General features: G+C 44.7%; 1 protein-coding gene across 1 annotated transcript in view; it reads right to left on the bottom strand.

Annotated features, from left to right (window-relative positions):
• Positions 1 to 24,840, bottom strand: part of LOC145418266 (uncharacterized) — a 481,506-nt gene that overhangs the window by 42,549 nt on the left and 414,117 nt on the right. Inside the window, exon 20 of the mRNA XM_080286710.1 lies at positions 22,702 to 22,892. Coding sequence (XP_080142836.1) covers positions 22,702 to 22,892 — 191 coding nt within the window. The remainder of the gene's footprint in view (positions 1 to 22,701; positions 22,893 to 24,840) is intronic.

Here is a 24,840-nt window from a genome sequence, read left to right as displayed (position 1 = left end):
CAGACATCCTAGCTGGGCAGACTGTTTTACTGTGAGCTTGTAATAAACTCCTTATCTAGCTGTTTGTACACGGAGTTTCTATCACCAAAGTATTGCAAGTTACATTTGGTAGCAGCGGTGTTTCGAACCATCACATTCTGACCGCCTCCTTGGATTTTTAGTGATACAACAAGATACACGACGTCTCGCATCTGCCAGCCTCGCCCCTTTCTCCGTGCCTCTATACCTTGGCTGTGCTTTTCGAGTGTACCATTTTTCTCGCCAGTGCTCACCTCTCAAACAACCGCACCTATACGCCTTCTTCCTGACCGCAAGTGTCACCGTCGCCGACCTACGCACCTGTTGCGCCTGTTCCCAGCACCTGTTCCGGACTCATCATAGCTCCTGCCCCCACGGTGCCACTTATCACTGTCTGCCCGCTGTCTGCCCACCACCATTCTCTGCATTTGCAATTCACCAGCTCTACACCTGCCTTGCGCCGACATCTGCCTCCCCACCCACCACCGGCCTCCGCCGTCGCCCGCATCTGGTCTGCATTACGGAGCCTCCTAAGACCGCCACTCCCTGCCGGTGATTCATCGCGGCGTCTCCTCTCCTCTCCGACCAGCTGTCTCTACCCCACAGCCCAGCCCCGCCCAGCCCCGCCCCGTCGCCCCGCCCCGCCCCGCCCCGCCCCAGTCCAGCTACGCCCAGCCACCCTGCACGTCATACCTCTCGACACTCCCGTTTCTACTGTGTAACTATAGTATATCTTTCCTTTCTTTAGAGATTATCCTCGATTTTCTCTACAGATTGGTTATTGTAAATATTCCATCTCATTTCCATTGCCCCGTTTTCATCTTCACCTACGTTATTTATTATCCATCTCATCCTTCGCATTTTATTTAAACCATCCATGCCCGCACCTTTATTCATTTTCACACCTAGTGTATTCCATTCTCTCATTGTTATTTATACATTTCCACCTACGTATCCATCTTTATCCTTTCATCTTCCATTGCCGCATTAAATGTCATACTTTCCCCGTCAACCGCTTACCGCCAGCCCTCTCGACCCGGAAACATCACCTGCTCATACCCCATCTGCCGACTCTAACACAATCACTCATTTACGAAGTGGCAAAGAGTACCACCGCCCTGTACCTGAGACTCCCGTTTCACTTCCCGCAGAATCACTTACTACCCGTCCTACCCTCATAAATCCAGATACTTCCTCCTCTACTCCTGCCTCTACTCTCCCTTCTTCTTCCTCTACTCCTTCCACTGTCGTTACTTCTCCTGCCTCCCTTCATACCCCGTCTTCCTCGCCCTTAACTGCCACTACCTTCTCTCTCTCCCACACCTCTCCTCCCGCCACTTTTGCTCTTCCAGCCATGGCCAACCCTCCACAGTCTATCTATCTCGACGATGCCAATCGTCCCAAATGAACCGGCCAGGATCCAACTTGGTCTGTCTATGATTTCCTCAGAGAAGTCGAAACCAAAATAAATAATAGACAAATTACCGAGGAATCGCTCAAAGTAGCTTACCTCCTCGGTCGCTTGCATCACGGTAAATCAGACATCGGATCCGCGATCCGTGCAGGACATTTCGATAGCATTCGTACCTTTGCTGATTTTCGTACGGAACTCATCAGCCTTTGTTGCCAGCATTCAAATACCGCGTCTCTCATGGGATTCATTAATCTCCTAAACCAACTAGATGAGGACTTGCGCGTCCCAGCGCAATATGCCAAGCTCCGCGAAGCTGCCGCCGCCATGAAAGCAACTAGTAGCGAGATGCTCCAATTACTGGTAGGCACGAAATGGTTAGAAGACAAGAATGGCATTCCAATGCTTTCACTCACCAACTTTGCTGACTTAATTGGTTACCTGAGATTCCTTCACTGGCTTACTCCTAAACAGCGAGAGCTAGCCTTGGAAATCGGTTTCAATCCAGGAGATAAAATTATTCAGGTCACTAAAGCCATTCATGAAAGAACAGGTTCGAACTACATGCGTCAGGGCACCACCCAACCCTTGGCCTCCTCAGTCTGTCACACCTCCACTACCCCAGACCAATCTCGCTCCCGTCCCACCACACGCGGCAGACCTGCCACACATCGCTCTCCTACCGCAGGCCGTGATCAATCTAGCGCCCGACGGAACAGACAATCTTCGATTCTTTGCTGGTATTGTGGTCATCCTGGACATCGAGCATCCAGTTGCGACCGTACATACAGACGTCCTTACTCCCAAACCAGACAGCGTATGCCTTCCCGCTCACGTCGTCCACACTGCAAATACCACAAATCAAGCACGACTCACACCACTGAGGAATGTCGTTACCTCAACCGCCCACAGTCGGGGGAAGCGCCGCGCCCGTATCGGACCAATATCACGTAGAACCAGAAACCCAACTCCCCATCCGCCATGTAGGTCCCATAACATCCTTGGGTTTAGTCATTCTCGGAAGCAGTCATGACATACCAACGTCATTCTTCTTGGACACAGGATCTATAGTAAATCTCATCTCCGAAAATTCCTTACAAATTATTCATCGCCATCACAGCCACGTCAGTTTCCTAGAACCACCAGACATTCGCCTATGTGGTGTTAACGGCTCAGAGTTTAAGGTTAAGGGAAGAGTCACCCTTGAAGTCAAACTCCACAGAGCTTTGCCCCCTATCCTCATTGAATTTCATGTCACTAATGACTTGCAGTATCCCGCAGATGCCCTTATTGGTTTCTCCACCATGGCACAACATTCCATTGCATTATTACCTGGTTGTGGTAGTATAGACATTTCTGGATTCCCGGTTTACACTATGGAATGTCCCCGTCCTGTTCTTACGATCAAATCAGTCCTTCAATTACCTCTGTCCCTATCACTACCAAAAAGTCCAACCCAGCCCAAACCACCACCATCATCATCTGAGAATACAGAGATCATTCCTTTACTGACTGCGAGCAAGGACATAAATTCCTCAATGTCCCCTGATACATCATCTCAGCCCTCGAACATGGCTCTTACATCCTCTCCCAACAACACTATCGCTGACTCAGACATGTCTCAGTTACCTACCTCACACAGTCTGAATGATCTTCTCCAACACGCAGAGACGAAACGTGCAGTAACGAATACGTGCACAATTTTGTTACCGCATGAGTTCACCAAAGTCTCTGTTTGTGTTGCCGGTGCGAAAGAAGGAGTGGATGTACTAACCCTACCTGAGACGTGTTGTGTGAATGGCTTGACTTATGAGTCAGCGTGGTGTACAGTCTTAGAGGACAGTTTATGCTACCTGTATTTGCTCAATGTCACAAATGCTCCACTAAAACTTAAAAGTGGTGTAAAGATTGGAGACTTCCTAGTATACCCAGCGGCCGTAAAGGTGTGCCAGGATTCCTCAATTCCTACTATTCAGACTGATGATACGCCAATCGGTATATGTACTATAAACTCTACGGGATCTGCGCCGACGCATTCACCCGATATGCTCTCACATCTTACTTGCACAGATTTCCCAGAACATACGCCTCAACTCCTCGACCTTCTGACCTCGTACAGAAACGTGGTTGCCTTACCCGGTGAACCGATGGGTAGAACAGACCTTGTCAAACATACGATTGAACTACTCCCAGGAACTCAGCCGATTTACATACCAGCGTATCGATTGCCTCACAGCCAGAGAAAGCAAACAGATCAAATGGTACAGAACATGTTAGACCAGGACATTATTGAACCCTCCGTCAGTCCATGGAATAGCCCACTTTTCTTAGTACCAAAGAAAGACGGCAACCTTAGACCAGTAGTCGACTATCGTAAGGTCAATTCTGTCACCGTTCCAGACCGTTTCCCGCTACCTGTCCTCACTGATTTGCTAGAATCCCTTGGTGAAAATAACGTAGTCTTTTCATCTTTAGACCTCCTCAGCGGGTACTGGCAGGTCGAAATGGAAGAGTCCTCTCGCCCAGTTACAGCCTTTAGCACCCCTTCCGGACATTTTCAGTTTAAGAGACTCCCTTTTGGTCTGAGAAATGCTCCTTCCGTGTTCATGCGACTTATCCATTCAGTCTTCAGCGGTATGATGGGACACTCTCTTTTTGCTTACCTAGATGATATCATTGTTGTGAGTAAATCCATCCCTGATCATTTTACCAAACTCCAGCAAGTCTTTGAACGCCTCCAGCTCGCAGGCCTAAAAATCAATCTCAGTAAATGTGACTTCCTGCGAAAGAAAATCAAATTCCTAGGCCATGTCGTAGATGCACAAGGCATTAATACTAATGAGGATAAAACTAAGGCGATCATTAACTTCCCAGAACCTACCACTACCGACGCTGTACGAAGTTTCCTGGGCCTCAGTGGCTATTATCGTCGCTTTATCCGCGATTACGCGAATATCGCCGCTCCTCTGACCCACTTACTCACGCAGAATGTGCCCTTTGTTTGGACTAACGACCAGTCACAGGCTTTCCAAAAGCTAAAGACAGCTCTTGTAAATGCCCCTATTCTAGCGTTCCCTGATTATGCCACACCATTCGTTCTCTGCACAGACGCCTCAGGCACTGGACATGGTGCCGTTTTGATGCAACTCGATGAAGCATCAAGGAAGCGCGTAATAGCATATGCTAGTCGCACCCTTACAACCGCTGAACGTAACTACAGTGTCACAGATCTTGAAGCACTAGCGGTAATCTGGTCCTTGAAACATTTCAGAGATATCGTCTATGGTTATCCAGTGCATATCCAAACAGACCACCTTCCACTATGTGATTTGTTCAAAAATCGCAACCTAACAGGTAGGTTAGCTAGATGGTCTGTCATCATCCAGGACTTTAATCCCACTTTTCAATATGTACCAGGCAAGTTGAATGTAGTCGCAGACGCACTCTCACGTCATGTAGCAGCAGCTATAACATCACTGCAGCCTGAAGTAACTGAAAACACTACACTAACGTCAGACGTTGTTCGAAACTTTCAACGCCAAGACCCCATGTGGTCCAAAGTCATTTATTTCCTAGAATCTGGCGATGCCTCGACCTTACCTACTCTGCCAGTATCACTAGATGAGTTCATGCTAGATGATGATCTCTTGTACAGGAAAACACTGCTAACAGGCAAAGATATGCCCAATCGCGCAGTACGCCAACTTGTTGTCCCTGCTGCCCTGATACCAAAGGTTCTTCATATTGTTCATAATACTCCTCAAGCTTCCCATCCAGGTAAAGACCGATGCTTGCGCCAAGCACGTCTCAAATACTATTGGCCAAACATGCGCCACGATATCAATGCCCACTGTGACTCTTGCCTCTCCTGCCACCGCCACAAAGGATCAACCGGCTTACCAGCACCTCTCTTACAATACCCAATCCCGTCACGACCATGGGAAACTGTCTCAATCGATCTCTTAAAACTACCTCTCACAGAATCTGGCGCTGAGTACTTGTTCGTAGCGGTCGACCACTTCTCCTGCTACTGTGTCCTCGTACCCCTCTCCGACAAGACCGCGAAGAGCGTTGCACGTGCCCTTGTAGATCACGTAATTTGCCCGTTCAGTACCCCTCATACCATTCTTACTGACAACGGTACAGAGTTCAACAATAGCCTTCTCGATGAGATCTGTCGCCACTTTCATATCAGTAAGTGCAATGTCGTGCCTAACCATCCGGCTTCCAATGACCTTGTAGAACGCCACAACCGAAAAATCTTAGAGTGCCTCAGACATCTAGGCTCCCATAGTTCGTCCTGGGATGACTGGATTCCCCAAGTGGCATCCTCCATCAATAGTTCCATCAATGCATCCATTGCTGAATCTCCCTTCTTCGTCCTCTTTGGCTTTGACAAGGACCTCCCATACTCTCTCTTATCCTCAAAGCCAGAACCCATCTACAACATGGATGATTATGTTAAACTAAAATTGGCCAACTTCCAGACAATCCACCAGTATGTCCAATCCACTTTGGCTTCCTCTCAGGAGGACATGCTGCAGCGCCAACTTAAGTCCGCCTCTCCTATCACTATCAGTGTAGGCGATCTTGTCTTTGCTCATTCCCATAAGCATTCCTCTAAGTTGGATGACAAATTTACAGGGCCCTACCGCGTCCTCACTCAACAAGGCAACAAATTTCACCTCCAGGACCTGTCCACTAGGGACACCAAATGGGTCCACGTCGATGACTTAAAGCGAGCACCCCGTGGCCTCGTGTTGGAAGAGTCACTTACACAACCTCCTGCCCCCTCTTCCCCTCCTCCCATCCCTCAGTCTACCTTGTCTCCACCTATCCCTCAGTCTACCTTGTCTCCACCTATCCCTCAGTCTCCTTCCTCTCCATCTCCACCTGCTCATTCATCAGTCAATCAATATCGGTCCAAACTGCGCTCTGCCCATCAACCTCTTCACGACCTCCCCCATTAACTCTACCCTGATTTTCTAGGTACGATGTTAGCGATCTCCCTGCTGGCAGTGCTGACCCTCCTGGGGTCTGGGTCAGGTCAGGACGATGGTGGAGTACGTCCCGGGGCATTGGTCGGCTCAGGAGGCGAGGTCTCCTTGAGCTACGATCTTGCGCCCCTGGCCGACGTAGCCATTGCCCTACCTGCCTACGCGCACCAGCTCCACGGAATCAGGAACCATCTCACGGCTCTCATGGGGACACACAACCCGCATGAGTATCTCTATAACCTTTTCCTCCCACTCTCCTGGCAGTTGCAATGCATAAGTAACAGATTCACTGAGCTCATTGACACATTTTCTTCTTCTACCTCAAACTCAACATGGATAATCTCCAACTGGCCGTTGACTCTCTCCTGTCTCAAGTCTCTACCTTGGTTCGTATCCTGGTCGATGCTATCAATGGACGTGTCACTGCCGACTTCGTACCTGTTTCAGCTCTCCGTTCTGTCCTGGAATGGGCTCACTCCACCTTCGGTCTCTCCCCAGTCCTCCCTTACTCCTCCCTTGAATATTATTATCCTGTTCTCGAAGCCACTCTTCTCACTACATACGTCGTCGTCCATATTCCTCTCCGTTCTGCCATAACCTTTAACCTTTTCCACATCATTCCCTTCCCTTTCCGCCTCAACAACTCCTTGTTACAGGTAACTGTTCCTTCAGAATATTTCCTCCTCTCCCATGATCATCTTTCCGTTGCCTTCCTTTCTTCCACAGACCTCCAGCAATGTTCCTCCCTTACTCCGACCTCTCGTCTCTGTGCTGCCCACCTTTTCGCTATCTTCCCTAGCAGTGCTACACCCTGTGAGTCTGCTTTAGTTCGCAACCATTCCATCTACTCGGCCTGTTCTTTTGTCCCAGCTCCTGACCTCCCGGTCCACCATGCTCACCTCAACCATGTCCAGTATTTCTTCTTTGCTGTTCCCATCTCTGTCACAATCATGTGTCCTGGTTCTTCCGTTCGCTCCGTCCTAGTGGTCTCTACAAAGCACCTGACTATTGTACCGTCAAATCAGAGTCCATCGTCACTTACGCCACTCGCTATCACCAAGCTGTTCGTAAACACTCCTATGACATCTTTCCACCAATCGACATGCCTTCAACCCTACCATCTGCCAACATTACCATCACCTCCCCTCACTTGCGCATGCTCACCTTCCTCAATGACAGTGATTTCATTATGGATCAATTTTTTCTGGCCTTCAGCCGTTCATGGGTTCATCCAACAGTTCTGTTTCCCCCTGTGGTTATCGCTTTCATAGGTTTTCTACTCGTCATCTGTGCAGTGCATTGTTGTGTCAGAAAAATGGAACGTCAACTCCAGGAAATCAGAGTCGCTACCGGCATAGTACGCCCTACCCACGACGTAGAAACTCCCCGTACTTAGTGCCCTCACATTCCGTGACTACCATTGCCATCTACCATTTAACCAAACTGTGAACAGCACTCTGCCTACTAGAAAATGATGGTATTTCTTTCATGCATTACTGAGTGACAGTGTATCCTACAGAATATACAAATGACCAAAAACAACAAGAAAGATATAAAAAAAAAGAAAAAAAAAATGAAGGAAGAACAACATTAGAACTCTCATATCTACTCCTTGTTTATCATGTATCAAACTATTATTATGTAATTCCTATTATGTTTATCTATACCTTCGACCCTTACTGGATTTGTACCTATTATTCCTTATATATCTTATATGTATATATCCTTCTAATTCCCTCCCCTCAACATGGCCATGTCTCCCCTACTGCCCCTGTATCATACTTATCCCTTGTACACCTTTGGCTCTCCTCTCCTTTCACGGATCCACCTGGTGAACAAGCCTACATCTTTTCTATCCTTAATGACCTAGAGCAGCTTGTACAGCACCCTACCCGTATCCCTGACCGCCTTGGAGAGAGCTCCAACATACTTGACCTCTTCCTCACAACTAATCCTTCTGCTTACTCTGTTAATCTTTTCTCTCCGTTGGGCTCCTCCGATCACAACCTTATTACCTTAACCTGTCCTATCACTCCTGTACGGCCTGTGGACCCTCCAGAGAAACGTCGTCTGTGGTCATTTTGGAGCCGCAGACTGGGAGGCCCTCAGGCAGTACTTCTTTGATTTTCCCTGGAATGATTATTGCTTCCATGGCCGTGAGCCATCTGAGTGTGCCTTGTGCATTACGGAGGTTATTCTCTCGGGCATGGAAGCATACATTCCTTTCTCATATCCTTTGACTAATGCAAGAAAGCCTTGGTTTAATCACGCTTGTTCTAATGCTGTCCGCAACAAGGAGAGGGCCTACAAAAGGTACCGGAGCCAACCCACCCCTGAATCACATCATCTTTACGTTTCTGCCCGGAATCGTGCTAAGTCTGTTCTTCGCTCTACTAAAAATAATTTCATCCATACTAAATGCTCTCAACTCTCCAACTTGAATTCTTCCCGCTCCTTCTGGCATCTTGCCAAAAATCTTTCTAACAACTTTACCTCATCATCCTTCCCTCCTCTTTTCTACTCTGATGGTTCTGTAGCTATTTCTTCTACTGATAAAGCAGATCTCTTCGCACAGACTTTCTCCTCCAATTCTACCTTAGACGATTCCGGTGCTGTTCCTCCATCACTTCCCCCCTCTGACTTTCTCATGGCTGACATTAAAATTTCTTCAGTTGATGTATTTTCTGCCATCACTGGCCTCAGTACTAACAAGGCATATGGGCCTGATGGGGTCCCTCCTGTTGTTCTCAAGAACTGTGCTTCTGTGCTTACACCCTGCCTAGGCAAACTCTTTCGTCTTTGTCTGTCAACTTGTACCTTTCCTTCTTGCTGGAAGTTTGCTCTCATTCAGCCAGTCCCAAAGAAGGGTGACCACTCCCAACCCTCCAACTATCGTCCAATTGCTTTAACGTCCTGTATTTCAAAAGTTTTCGAGTCAATTCTTAATAGAAAAATTTTAAGGCATCTTTCCTATCACAACCTTCTTTCCGATCGTCAGTATGGGTTCCGTCAGGGACTTTCCACTGGCGATCTTCTCACCTACCTTTCAGACTCCTGGTCATCCTCCTTTCGGGACTTTGGCGAAAGCTTTGCCATTGCACTTGACATCTCAAAGGCTTTCGATCGAGTCTGGCATAAATCTTTAATTTCCAAACTGCCCTTCTACGGTTTCTATCCTTCTATCTGTGCCTTCATCGCTAGCTTCCTTTCTGGTCATTCTATAGCCGCTGTTATAGACGGCCATCGTTCTTCTCCTAGATCTATCAACAGTGGTGTTCCTCAGGGCTCTGTCCTATCACCAACTCTCTTCCTTTTATTCATCAATGATCTTCTAAGCTGTACATCTAACCCTATCCACTCATATGCTGATGACTCCACCCTTCACCTTTCCATTCGGTTCCCGCAACGCCCATCTCAACAGTTACTTCAACAAACAAGGGATGAGGCTATGGCACACCTAATGTCTGACTTGGCTCGTATCTCTGACTGGGGTAAAAATAATATGGTTGTCTTTAATGCATCTAAGACTCAGTTCTTACACCTTTCAACCTGACAAAATCTTCCACAGGTAAACCCACTAATGTTTAATAATATTCAGCTTAATCCTACATCATCCTTGAACATGCTTGGGGTTTCATTTACTCGGGACTTATCTTGGAAAGATCATATTACATCTCTTGTAAAATCTGCTTCCAAGAGATTGGGTGTGCTAAGCCGACTCCGCTCTTTCTTTACCCCTGCGCAATTGTTGACTCTATACAGGGGTTTTATCCACCCCTGTGTGGAGTACAACTCTCATGTGTGGGGAGGCTCCCCTCATACAGCTCTTCTCAATAGGGTGGAGTCAAAGGCTTTTCGTCTCATTAACTCTCCTCCTCTTACTGACTCCCTTCAACCTCTGTCTCTTCACCGCACTGTTGCATCTTTATCTCTTTTCTATCGCTACTTTAATGGTCACTGCTCCTCTGAACTGTCTGCTTGCATTCCTCCACCTCTACGACGGGCGCGTAGCACCCGTCTGGCAGCAGACTCTCATCCTTTTTCTGTCCAACTCTCTAATGCAAGAATTAACCGTTACTCCCAGTCTTTCATTTATGCAACAGGTCAACTCTGGAACTGTCTCCCTCTGTCTGTATTTCCTGCTGCCTATGATCTCCAGTCTTTCAAACGCAGTGTGTCCAGGCATCTCAAAATGATCGGATCTTGAATTTGGCTCTCTATTGTATTTTGTTTTTCTCTTGGAGGGAACTGTTTCTGCGGGCTCATGGCCTTTGGTTCCTTCTTCCTCGCATAAAAAAAAAAAAAAAAGTACTGTACATAGTGAAGGCATTTTGTACATATTTTCATGTAAGTGTAAGTTGTAAATACTTTCATGTAACTGTAAGGACTATGTAGTGAAGTCAAGTTGTAAATACCTTCTTGCAACTGCCAGGACTGTACGTAATGAAGTCAGGTTGTACCTATCTTCATGTAAGTGTAAGATAATGCATTCACAGTGAGACACACACGCAAATTGTGATAGGTGCTGAAGTAATAAGTGATCAGAAAAGTGTACTGAACATTGCTATACCTTCCCAGCATAAATACCTGAGTATACCTAATATAGAAAACGGCTTTCTCTCACATATGTGGTGAGCGTGAGAGAGCGGCTATACCTGCACACAAGTATGCAGGACTCAATAAAACTCATTTCTGAGCCTCATTGTTTCCACATCAAAATCTATTATTTTAGCCCCCCCAAAAAAGGTCGAAAAATGGCCGGCACTGGGGTGACCCATAGGGCTAAAAATAACTGGCATGTGGGGGGTTAAACTTCCACAAAAACATCATAAACTATAAAACAAAAGTTTCTTCTAAAATGATTGTTAAGAAGTAGGAATGGCAAAAGTCCACATATAAGGGGTGAAAAAAAAACACACACACACAGAAATAAGAGTGTTCAGGATGGGAGGAGATCTGGAGACCCATACCCATTACTACATTCCACGGCTACAAGTCTTTGGCTTGTTTATGTGCTTCCTTCATCATTAATCTTTGCACTTTTGCCATTCATACTTCTTACCAATCATTTTGGATGAAAATTTTTGTTTTCTAGTTCATACTGAGACTGCAGTTTCTACGCAATAAGTTGGTAGGAGTCCTTTGTATACAGAATAATATATATATATATATATATATATATATATATATATATATATATATATATATATATATATATATATATATATATATATATATATATATATATATTACTGTAGCCAAAAATGGCTTTAACTTCCTGTAAAGTGTCATTACTGGTGATGAAAGCTAGGATTATGGGTACGACCTGGACACCAAACAACAATCATCACAGTGGAAGAGGCCAGCTTCTTCCCAACCAAAGAAGGCACGTCACGTCAAGTGCAATGTAAAATCAATGCTCATCACTTTCCTCAACATGGAAGGCATTGTTCATTAGGAATTCATTCCTCAAGGGCAAACCGTTAATTCAAGGTTCTACTGTGACGTTTTGAGACAGCTCCGGGAGGACGTGAGGCAAAAACATCCAGACAAGTGGCACACAAACAAATGGGTGCTTCACCATGACGATGCACTCACGCACACAACTTTTGTTCAGCAGCTTTTGGAAAAGAAAAAAAATGGCAGTTGTCTCCCACCCCCCGTATTTGAGGGGTGGCGGTGGCTCAGTCGGTAGAGAGGTGGCCTGCAGTCCTACCGGACCCAGGTTCAAATCCCAGCTGGGGCAGGGAACAATTTAAGGATCTGAATTTCATAATAGCACGTTTTACTGATCTACCAGGAGACCCGCCGAGATGTCACAAAAATACCCCCATTAATGCCAATACACCACTCCTGTATGAGACAGCCCTAGCATGTATTCAATATGGACTGTGGTTGTTAGCACCGAAGTGGTGACATGTAGATGTGTATGGTATGTAGGAGGACTACTGAGCTTTGGAAACAGGCTGTGAAGCCTGTGCCCAGAGTCGCACATAATATATATATATATATATATATATATATATATATATATATATATATATATATATATATATATATATATATATATATATATATATATATATAATCACCAGATGTGACGCTCTGTGATTTCCAAAAAATGAAAATCAGGCTGAAAGGACTAAGAGTTGACACCACTGAAGTGATCCAGGGGGAATCGCAGAAGGTCCTGAACAGGCTGATGCTCAAGGACTTTCAGAGTGCGTTCCGATCGTGGGGGAAGCGCTGGGACGTATGTCTGCATGACCAAGATGACAACTTTAAAGGGGACAATGGTAATAAGGACTTTGCCTAAGTCTTTTCCTTCATAAGTCAATTTTGGGGAACTTTTGAGTAGCACCTTTATATATATATATATATATATATATATATATATATATATATATATATATATATATATATATACATAGAGAGAGAGAGAGAGAGAGAGAGAGAGAGAGAGAAGGAACGTGAAAAGTATTAAGAATTTATGGAGTAAATGGGAAGTTGCTGAATGTCGTGAAGTGTATTTATGAAGGGGGTTAAGGCTGCAGTGCGTGTGGTTAGTGAACTGAGTGGTTGTTCAGTCTGTATATGAATGGAGTTATAAAAGTGGTGCAAGGTAGGGCAGTGGATGTTGGAGCGACCCCAGTGAGAGAGGGTGTTGTTTGGAAACTTCCTGTACGTTTGTTTACAGATGATACCGTATTGTTAAGTGAAGAATATAGGGAACTGCAAGGCTTCGTGAATGAGTGTGGGAGAGTGTGTATGAAACGGAATCCAAAGGTGAATGTAGGAAAAGAAAAGTTATGGTCTTCAAGAGAAATGAAGCGACTAAATGTGTAGTGAGGCTGGATGAGGAGGAAATAGAAAATGTGAGTGCGTTTAAGTACTTGGGTAATGTGATGAGTAAGGATGGAAGTTTACAGGGTGAAGTGCTTAAAAGGCACAACAAAGCAGAGACGTCTCTGGTTCCTTGAAAGCAGTGATATGGAACATGGACGTGAGTGTGGAAGTAAAAAAGTCGCTGAATGACATGATTGTGATACAAACCTTAACGTATGGAAGTGATGCATGGACCTTGTTGGAAGGACACAAGTTAAGAGTGAGAGCAATGGAAATGAGGTATCTGAGAGAAACCTGTGGAGTTACGTGGAGAGACAGACTGACAAATGAGGAAGTGATGAAGCGTTGTGGTGTGGCCGTAGATGTGACAGGAGAAATAAACTGAGGTGGTTTCGTCATGCGGAGAGGATGGAGGCTAACGAGGAGAGTGTATGGGACTGAGGTGGAAGGGGGAGAGGGAAGGGGAGGCCGAGGATGAGATGGAGGAATGGAATGGAGTGTTACCGTATATGAGAAAGGCGGATTTGAGTTGGGAGCATGGCTGTGAAATGGCGTTGGACAGGGCAACATGGAGGCGATATGTTTGTGGCCATCCCTTACGGTAATGGGACGTCTGGCAATAGGTAGATAGACAGACAGATATAATGAATGTATATATATATATATATATATATATATATATATATATATATATATATATATATATATATATATATATATATATATATATATATATATATATATACTGTGTGTTTGTGTGTGTGTGTGTGTGTGTGTGTGTGTGTGTGTGTGTGTGTGTGAATTGTATTATGTTAGAGGTAACAACAATAATGGAGGGTGGGATGAACGGTGTAGGAGAAAGTATCTTAAATCCAATTTATGCAGATTTTTTTTTTTTTTTATGCGAGGAAGAAGGAACCAAAGGCCATGAGCCCGCAGTAACAGTTCCCTCCAAGAGAAAAACAAAATACAATAGAGAGCCAAAATCAAGATCCGATCATTTTGAGATGCCTGGACACACTGCGTTTGAAAGACTGGAGATCATAGGCAGCAGGAAATACAGACAGAGGGAGACAGTTCCAGAGCTGACCTGTTGCATAAATGAAAGATTGGGAGTAACGGTTAACTCTTGCATTAGAGAGTTGGACAGAAAAGGGATGAGAGTTTGCTGCCAGACGGGTGCTACACGCCCGTCGTAGAGGTGGAGGAATGCAAGCAGACAGTTCAGAGGAGCAGTGACCATTAAAGTAGCGATAGAAAAGAGATAAAGATGCAACAGTGCGGCGAAGAGACAGAGGTTGAAGGGAGTCAGTAAGAGGAGGAGACTTAATGAGACAAAAAGCCTTTGACTCCACCCTATTGAGAAGAGCTGTATGTGGGGAGCCTCCCCACAAATGAGAGTTGTACTCCACACAGGGGCGGATAAAACCCCTGTATAGAGTCAACAATTGTGCAGGGGTAAAGAAAGAGCGGAGTCGGCTTAGCACACCCAATCTCTTGGAAGCAGATTTTACAAGAGATGTAATATGATCTTTCCAAGATAAGTCCCGAGTAAATGAAACCCCAAGCATGTTCAAGGATGATGCAGGATTAAGCTGAATATTATTAAACATTAGTGGGTATACCTGTGGAAGATTTTGTCGGGTTGATAGGTGTAAGAACCGAGTCTTAGATGCATTAAAGACAGCCATATTATTTTTACCTCAGTCAGAGATACGAGCCAAGTCGGACATTAGGTGTGCCATAGCCTCGTCCCTTGTTTGTTGAAGTAACTGTTGAGATGGGCGTTGCGGGAACCGAATGGAAAGGTGAAGGGTGGAGTCATCAGCGTATGAGTGGATAGGGTTAGATGTACAGCTTAGAAGGTCATTGATGAATAAAAGGAAGAGAGTTGGTGATAGGACAGAGCCCTGAGGAACACCACTGTTGATAGATCTAGGAGAAGAACGATGGCCGTCTACAACAGCGGCTATAGAACGACCAGAAAGGAAGCTAGCGATGAAGGCACAGATAGAAGGATAGAAACCGTAGGAGGGCAGTTTGGAAATTAAAGATTTATGCCAGACTCGATCGAAAGCCTTTGAGATGTCAAGTGCAATGGCAAAGCTTTCGCCAAAGTCCCGAAAGGAGGATGACCAGGAGTCTGAAAGGTAGGTGAGAAGATCGCCAGTGGAAAGTCCCTGACGGAACCCATACTGACGATCGGAAAGAAGGTTGTAATAGGAAAGATACCTTAAAATTTTTCTATTAAGAATTGACTCGAAAACTTTTGAAATACAGGACGTTAAAGCAATTGGACGATAGTTGGAGGGTTGGGAGTGGTCACCCTTCTTTGGGACTGGCTGAATGAGAGCAAACTTCCAGCAAGAAGGAAAGATACAAGTTGACAGACAAAGGCGAAAGAGTTTGCCTAGGCAGGGTGTAAGCACAGAAGCACAGTTCTTGAGAACAACAGGAGGGACCCCATCAGGCCCATATGCCTTGTTAGTACTGAGGCCAGTGATGGCAGAAAATACATCCAATGAAGAAATTTTAATGTCAGCCATGAGGAAGTCAGAGGGGAGAAGTGATGGAGGAACAGCACCGGAATCATGTAAGGTGGAATTGGAGGAGAAAGTCTGTGCGAAGAGATCTGCTATATCAGTAGAAGAAATAGCTACAGAACCATCAGAGTAGAAAAGAGGAGGGAAGGATGATGAGGTAAAGTTGTTAGAAAGATTTTTGGCAAGGTGCCAGAAGGAGCAGGAAGAATTCGAGTTGGAGAGTTGAGAGCATTTAGTATGGATGAAATTATTTTTAGTAGAGCGAAGAACAGACTTAGCACGATTCCGGGCAGAAACGTAAAGATGATGTGATTCAGGGGTGAGTTGGCTCCGGTACCTTTTGTAGGCCTTTTCCTTGTTGCACAGGCCTTTTCCTTGTTGCGTGACAGAAATAAATGGAGAGAAATTGTGAGTGAATAAGTGATGACGCAGCCCTGAGGGGATATTCTCCCGCATTTGGTCTGATCAGCTAGTCAGGTCAGGTGCGGGTAAGGGGATGGGTCTGTTATGATGTGCCAGGGGTAAACCAGTTCTGCTGTCGGGCCCTGCTGCGGATGTCACTGATTGCATTGCCCAGTTGACCCTTGTGCGGTGTGGTGCGGTGAGGATCTGTCCGTTCTCCCCTTTGGGGCTAAGATGCAAATGAATGTGTTTGAATGGATGAGTAAATGGAGAGTGAGTCGTCCTGTCTCGGCTACCTCCCTTTCCTTGGGGGAAGCAGCCTATGTATATAGATAGATAGATAGATAGATAGATTTCCTTGTTGCAGACAGCATTAGAACAAGCGTGATTAAACCAAGGCTTTCTTGCGTTAGTCAAGGGATATGAGAAAGGAATGTATGCTTGCATGCCCGAGAGAATAACCTCCGTAATGCGCAAGGCACATTCAGATGGCTCACGGCCATGGAAGCAATAATCATTCCATGGAAAATCAAAGAAGTACAGCCTGAGGGCCTCCCAGTCCGCGGCTCCAAAATGCCACAGACGACGTTTCCCTGGAGGGTCCACAGGCCGTACGGGAGTGATAGGACAGGTTAAGGTAATAAGGTTGTGATCGGAGGAGCCCAACGGAGAGAAAAGATTAACAGAATAAGCAGAAGGATTAGTTGTGAGGAAGAGGTCAAGTATGTTGGAGCTCTCTCCAAGGCGGTCAGGGATACGGGTAGGGTGCTGTACAAGCTGCTCTAGGTCATTAAGGATAGAAAAGATGTAGGCTTGTTCACCAGGTGGATCAGTGAAAGGAGAGGAGAGCCAAAGGTGGTGGTGAACATTGAAATCTCCAAGAATGGAGATTTCAGAGAAAGGAGAAATGGACAGAATGTGTTCCATCGTAGAAGTAAGATAGTCGAAGAATTTTTGATAGTCAGTAGAATTAGGGGATAAATAAACAGCACAGATATATTTTGTCAGAGAATGACAGGAAAGCCGAAGCCAGAGTGTGGAGAATTCAGAAGAATCAAGTTCAGGAACACGAGAGCAATATAAGTCGTTGCGTATGTATACACAACAGCCACCTTTGGCTTTGAAATGAGTATAGAGAAAGTAGGAGGATACAGAAAAGGGTTTGCTGTCAGTTGCCTCAGACAGCTGAGTCTTCGTTAGAAAAAGAAGGTGAGGTTTAGAGGAGGAGAGGTGGTGCTCAACAGAGCGAAAGTTAGAGGAAAGGCCGCGAATGTTGCAGAAATGAAGAAGAAGAGAATCAGACAGTGGCTCCAGGCACCTCGAGTCGTCACCGGGAGAGGGGCGGACGGTGGGGGCATTTATGGTCCCCCCCCCTGGGGACTCCGAGGCTAGATTAAAAGACGCCATTTTTGTTGAATTTGGAATAGGAAGTGTAGTGTGTACTGTGCATGTAGTTTGGTGTAGATAGTTAGAGAAATTTGTACTGGAGAGCATGCTGGCCTACTCTCTGTGTAACTGAGACACTGAAAAAGTTCAGCAAAGGGGGATGGTCAGGAACTAGTCCTGAGGGCTGATGAAACGGGAACTCCAGCACTCCCTGTCATCAGCTTACCATCCACCTCGGGAGTACTGCCCTGCTCGACTGGTGCTACAGTCTACTCCTCACTGCCTGAAAGTAGTGGACAAGAGCTAGGTAGACTGGTGCAAAGTTTTGTAGATGCCTGTGAACGCCGTGCCTTGATAAATGTACATAAGGGTAATGTGATGGCTGTTGAGTGAGATGATTACCAGCGTGATGTTATTGTGATTACAGAAAGACTTCAATTGATGAGAGACTTTTACCCGTTCTGTGCTATGTCCGTATATGGACACACCTATACTGGCACAGAATGCCGAGTCTGTATATATACGGAAACAATTTTGTGCACATTTGCATGAGAGTATTAGAGTCTGCCTTAGTATACCTAGTACAAAAAACAGAGAAACCCGTCAGTGGCTATGCAAAGTGTGTGCCACCACCACAAAACAGCTTTACAACAAGAAAAAGGACACAAGGTACAAGGGCAAAGACTGCGATGACGGCCTGTGTATGGAACCCTACTTCACAGAGTACCAAACATTAGAAAATTATTGAACAGAACAATACGGAAAGCGTGTGTATGTGAGTGTGAATACTGTATATAATGAAAATAATCTAAGCAAATGTAAGTTTGTAAATAGATGTAAATGATGAATACAAGTAATGTAAGGAATATTCGTATAACTTAAGAAATGTGAGACTTACCATAACTAGTATGACTCTGTGCAGCATGAGTGTTTATAATGCTTTATGTGAGTGTTTATAGTGCCTTAAACCAATATAATATAAAAAAAGTGAAGTTGAAAATAAGCAAAAATAGCACGGAACTCCAACTTCACATCATCATAGCTGTTCCTCCATCTCTTCCCCCCTCTGATTTCTTCATGGCTGACATTAAAATTTCTTCAGCTGATGTATTTTCTGCTGACACAGGCCTCAATACTAATAAGGCATATGGGCCTGATGGAGTCCCTCCTGTTGTTCTCAAGAACTGTGCTTCTGTGCTTACACCCTGCCTAGGCAAACTCGCCTGTCTGTCAACTTGTACCTTTCCTTCTTGCTGGAAGTTTGCTCTCATTCAGCCAGTCCCAAAGAAGGGTGACCATTCCCAACCCTCTAACTATCGTCTAATTGCTTTAACATCCTGTATCTCAAAAGTTTTCGAGTCTGTTCTTACTAGAAAAATTTTAAAGCATCTTTCCTATCACAACCTTCTTTCTGATCGTCAGTATGGGATCCGTCAGGGACGCTCCACCGGCGATCTTCTCACCTACCTTTCAGACTCCTGGTCATCCTCCTTTCGGGACTTTGGCAAAAGCTTTGCCATCGCACTTGACATCTCAAAGGCTTTCGATCGAGTCTGGCATAAATCTTTAATTTCCAAACTGCCCTCTTAGGTTTCTATCCTTCTATCTGTGCCTTCATCGCTAGCTACCTTTCTGGTCGTTCTATAGCCGCTGTTGTAGACGGCCATCGTTCTTCTCCTAGATCTATTAACAGTGGTGTTCCTCAAGGCTCTGTCCTATCACCAACTCTCTTCCTTTTATTCATCAATGACCTTCTAAGCTGTACATCTAATCCTACCCACTCATACTCTGATGACTCCACCCTTCACCTTTCCATTCGATTCCCGCAACGTCCATCTCATCAGTTACTTCAACAAACAAGGGATGAGGCTATGGCACACCTAATGTCTGACTTGGCTCATATCTCTAACTGGGGTAAAACTAATCTTGTTGTTTTTAATGCATCAAAGACTCAGTTTTTACACCTATCAACCCGACAAAATCTTCCAAAGGTGTACCCACTGGTGTTTAATAATATTCAGCTTGATCCTGCATCATCCTTGAACATGCTTGGGGTTTCATTTACTCGGGACTTGTCTTGGAAAGATCATATTACATCTCTTGTAAAATCTGCTTCCAAGAGATTGGGTGTGCTAAGCCGACTCCATTCCTTCTTTACCCCTGCACAATTGTTGACTCTATACAGGGGTTTTATCCGCCCCTGTGTAGAGTACAACTCTCATGTGTGGGGAGGCTCCCCACATACAGCTCTTCTCAATAGGGTGGAGTCAAAGGCTTTTTGCCTCATTAACTCTCCTCCTCTTACTGACTCCCTTCAACTTTTGTCTCTTCGCCACACTGTTGCATCTTTATCTCTTTTCTATCGCTACTTTAATGGTCACTGCTCCTCTGAACTGTCTGCATGCATTCCTCCACCCCTACGACGGGCGCATAGCACCCGTCTAGCAGCAAACTCTCATCCCTTTTCTGTCCAACTCTCTAATGCAAGAGTTAACCGTTACTCCCAGTCCTTCATTTATGCAACAGGTCAACTCTGGAACTGTCTCCTTCTGTCTGTATTTCCTACTTCCTATGATCTCCAGTTTTTCAAACGCAGTGTGTCCAGGCATCTGGAAATGATCGGATCTTGAATTTGGCTCTCTCTTATATTTTGTTTTTCTCTTGGAAGGAATAGTTTTGCAGGCTCGTTGCCTTTGGTTCCTTCTTCCTCACATAAAAAAAAAAAAACACAGGTTGCACTTCCATACTACAAGTACTCCATGCATCCACCCACTCCACACCAAAATGGACTATTTGTCCACATCACCCACTGACAGCATCTGAAAATAGCCATCTGACGTAGATCTGGGCGTGCTGGATAAAAAAAAACACCTGTTTTCGGACGGAAAACAGCCGAGGTGAGCACTTTTACTGTCACTACGCTTATTTTAACCACTTTTCAAGTCCAGTCATGAAAAAAAAGGTCGAAAATGGCTGGCACTGGGGGTCAGTCAGCCTCCCACACCCTCGGCAACGGGGGCGCAAAAGCCAATGAAGGCTCCCGCATAGAACGGGTTTAGTACCTGGATGCAGTGATAGAAAACAAGGGTAAATGTGCAAAAGAAGTAGAAAGCTGAATGGACAAGGAAGTGACTGGTGCTATGAAGGCCTTCGTATGAAGCATAGGTCTGAGTGTGGCGGTTGTGAAAGGCATTCATGAAGGAGTTTTAGTAACTACTCTAATATACAGGTGTGAGACTGTGGTGTGGCATGAAATAGAAGTGAAGAGAAAGAGCAGTGGATATGCAACTGAAGAGGAAAGTGTGTGACGAGAGGAGAGTGGACAGGATATGGAATTATGTAAGCCATGAAAGATGCTGAGCAATGAAGTTTAGGAAGTTTATGGACACCAGAGCTGAAGCATATGTGCTCTGATGGTTTAGATATGTGGAGGCAATGGCTATGAAATAGAGTGGCGAAAAGGGTATATCTGTGATAATTTGAAGGTTTTAGGAAACATCATGAGCCTAAAAGAAGGTGAATGGATATGGCTAATGAGGGTGTGAGAAAGATATAGGAGCTAACGAGAGCAGGAAGCTGACAAGTGATCCAACTGCTTGAATTAATTTTGTGCCGAGTGTATGGCCAGCATTGGGCAACCGACTTTATCTTGACAGTCGTTTAATTGATTCTGTCAGATAAGTGAATATGCAGCTATGTGCTGAATGTTTTTTGATGAATTAGGTGTGGCCTGAATTCTGGGGACTTAAATGATGAGTGAATTAGAGTAAGGCTCATTCAACTCGGCCAACGTTGGCGAATATCTTTCTCTTTATCATTTTATATCTGGCACTCTGAACCCTACCTCACGCTGCCTTAGTGTGGGAAAGGAGGTATGGATGATGATAACGATATGATGATTATGATAGCACAAGGTAAATATATGAGAAGATATATGTTAACAGAGCAGTGAGGCCAAAGTGTGTTTGTGTGATATCTTTGTGTTTATGAAAATTTTTAACGTGAATTTTGTAAGATTGGAACACATCTCGAATGGACGAAGGAGGAGGAAGGAGCGATGGATTGAAAGATGCGTCATTTCGACGTTTCAGTGAATCAAAACGATGAAGAAATTTCTTTTATTATTTGAAATTTCTGTGGATCTTGTGGTAATGGAATACAGAACCATTGGATGGGCAAAGGAGGGTGAATAAGAGAAATTGTGTCAGTTAAGGGACGAATGACTGAGACGTTTAACTCTTTTTAAGATGATGCCTTTGGACTTTCTTCTTGCCCACAGACAGATGTTGTTAAATTAGGAAGGAATACTCGCGCTAAAAGTACTCAGGAAGGCATTTTCCAACCGCTCTAGTTCGAAAAGTCTCCGCCAAAATGAGCAAGATATTTTTTTTGGCAGTGGAAGTACAGTAACAATATAAAAAAAGTGTTCGAGTAGATGAGGTTAAAGGACGACAGATAGGTTACGGAGCGTATGGTTGATGCTGAGCTGTTATTTTCTGGTGTGCAATTTTTCAAATTGCAGAGAAAGGGAATAGCATTAACTGATTGGTTGAGGATATAAGGAAGGATAAAAAGATGGGTCAGAGTCGCCAGGTATGTATAATTACATTGCTTGTAGACTGTAGTTGTGAAATTTAAGCAACTCATCTAAGGTGATGGAAATCAAAGAATATATGTGAATAATAAAATACCGGAAGATAAATATAAATATAAAAGGCTGAATCTAGGAACAGAAAATAGGATGTAAGAACTACGATTAAGTTATACAATATGAACAACATTTAAAAAATTACAGCCAAATTTGTAGGGGACGTATTATTGACAGCATCGTAGCTGAAATGGAAAAACGTGGTAATTTTTTTTGCACCGTCTGGCAAATGGATCAGAGGTGATGATTTATAATCTCACTTTGAAAGGAGCTGATGATGCAGCTGAGGACTAACTGGGAATAAAGCAAAGTATGAATATAATCACAATTTAGGCAGTATCTGAGACTGTTACTAAGAGTATACTCGTAAATAAGGATGCAACTGAGGTTGTAACTGATTGTGTAAAAGAGAATCAAAAGAAGAGTCAGAATCGTCGAGGAACAACTTACGCTTAATGTCGATCTCTGCGAGTGCCATGATGCGTAAGATGATGATGGGAGTCCAGCAAAGGCAGTCCGTGAAGACGATGAAGAAGAAGCGCATGGCAAACTCTCGGTCCCCCAGAGAGAGTGGCGTGTTGGCTCTGGTGCGACGGATGCTGCAGAACATCCCGGTATACGACATAAGGATTACCACCACACTGTCAGGAAGAGAAATGAAGGTGTTAGAGGGAGTGGTGTGTTGGCTCTGTTAAGAAGAAAGCTGCAGTACATCCCGGTACAAAACAGAAGGATTACCACCATACTGACAGGAAAATGAGACCCAGTGCTATGAGTGTATGTTGCAAATGATGGCTGCAGCTCTTCACATAGGACCACTAAGGGACCTGGAAGTGACACTGGAGAGTTAATACAATCTCTTCTTTAGCGATGATTTCTGCATATTACAGCACTGCATTCTCTTGTAGATTGCTGATCCAAGTTACGATGTTATTAAAATGGCATGGCCCATATTCACGGGAAATTAAAGGCGTGAGTGTTTCTTTTCCTTCATTTAAACAGGCTCCAACATGCATGCATGGATCGGCCTTAGTCACTTAATGACAGATCTCCTGCTGCTTGAGATCTAGCAGCTTCATTCAGTGTCCTATCCCAGAGGTCTCAGTAAGTGATTTTATGCCAAGTCTTTTTAGGTCTGCCTCTCGCAGCTCTACCTTAAACATTCATACCTCTCACCCTTTGCACCTAGTTGTCACTCTCCATCCTCTCCACATACCCAAGCAATCTCAGTTCACTCCTTCTCATCACAACACTAATAAATTCAAGTCCAAATTTCCCTTCATTTACAATCCTACCCCTCCCCAGCCTGTCATTCAAGGACATATTACATATCTATCAAATCACTGACATCACTGTGTGTTTGAGCCAACAAATATCCTAATCCTTCACTGCCCAAGTCTCAGCAAGGTACAGTATTTCACTCCAAACACATGCTGCATAGGCTGCTAGAACCCCTTAGCACAGCGGGAGAGCCTTCTTAATGTCGGGAGAGGCAGCAATTACCTGAACTTCTTCCATACTCTCCTTAACCTTTCAACAGAACTAACTCCAGCTTCACCTCCATTACATATCATGCCCGCCAACTAAGAAAACTCCCTAATGCATGCAAGAGAATCTCCATTAAGATTAGTTCTTTCCTGCCTGTCTGCTTCTCTATTCTCCTTCCCAAACAACACACAAAGAATTAGCATTGTTCTGCAGCCTACCTCTAATAACACAACATCTCTTATGCACCCACATATCACACAGACTGCATAAAATGGAGTTACTTCCCACTCCCTGTGACAGACTGAGCATGGTCATACTCCTCCTGTTATGACAGTACCGTCACCTGTTCTGGACGTCATCACTATTGTTTTATCTGGGTTCACTTTCAAACCCTCTCATCCCATTCCATTTCTCCATTTCAGAAATCTTCCTTCTCCTACATTCTAATTATCTCTGATCAACACCATGTAGTCAGCATACAACACGTCCCATGAAGTCCAGTTCCGAAGTAGCATGAGAAAGTTCGAAGCACGATGATAAACAATAAGGCATAAACCTGATCACATATGCACACCATCATTCACGAAAAATTCATCAATCAACCCTCCATCTGGGTGCGAGTACCCTTGTACATTGCCATAACCACACTAATGAACCACTCTTAATTCCAAGCTTCTTCAGTGCCCACTTCACCACCTGCCTATACACATTGTCAAAGGCTTCTTCCAAGTCAAGAATGGATGAGTAAATGGAGAGTGTGTCGTCCTGTCTCGGCTACCTCCCTTTCCTTGGGGGAAGCAGCTTAGGTATATAGATAGATAGATAGATTTCTCCTGAGGCTGTCGGACAATGAATATTGCGAAGTAGCCTAAATCATTAAGAAAAACACAGGTGCTTTAAAGCCAACAATCGTCTTCTTTATCTTCCATCTTTTCCCACTTCTATATTGGGTCGATGCGTTTTATCGAGGATATCCTGGGCTGATTTGCCATTTGGTATCAGCTGATTTTACGGCCGAATGCCACTACTGGCGCCAACCATCCTCATTTATTTGAGCTTGGGACCGGCACCGAGACGAGGCTGTCTTGCCCCTCCCCCCCT

Source organism: Coenobita brevimanus, chromosome 113, assembly GCF_032717465.1.
Source record: "Coenobita brevimanus isolate Jiangsu-jjx chromosome 113, ASM3271746v2, whole genome shotgun sequence".
In the NCBI taxonomy this organism is placed as follows: domain Eukaryota; kingdom Metazoa; phylum Arthropoda; class Malacostraca; order Decapoda; family Coenobitidae; genus Coenobita; species Coenobita brevimanus.
This window is presented reverse-complemented; position numbering and strand designations above follow the sequence as displayed.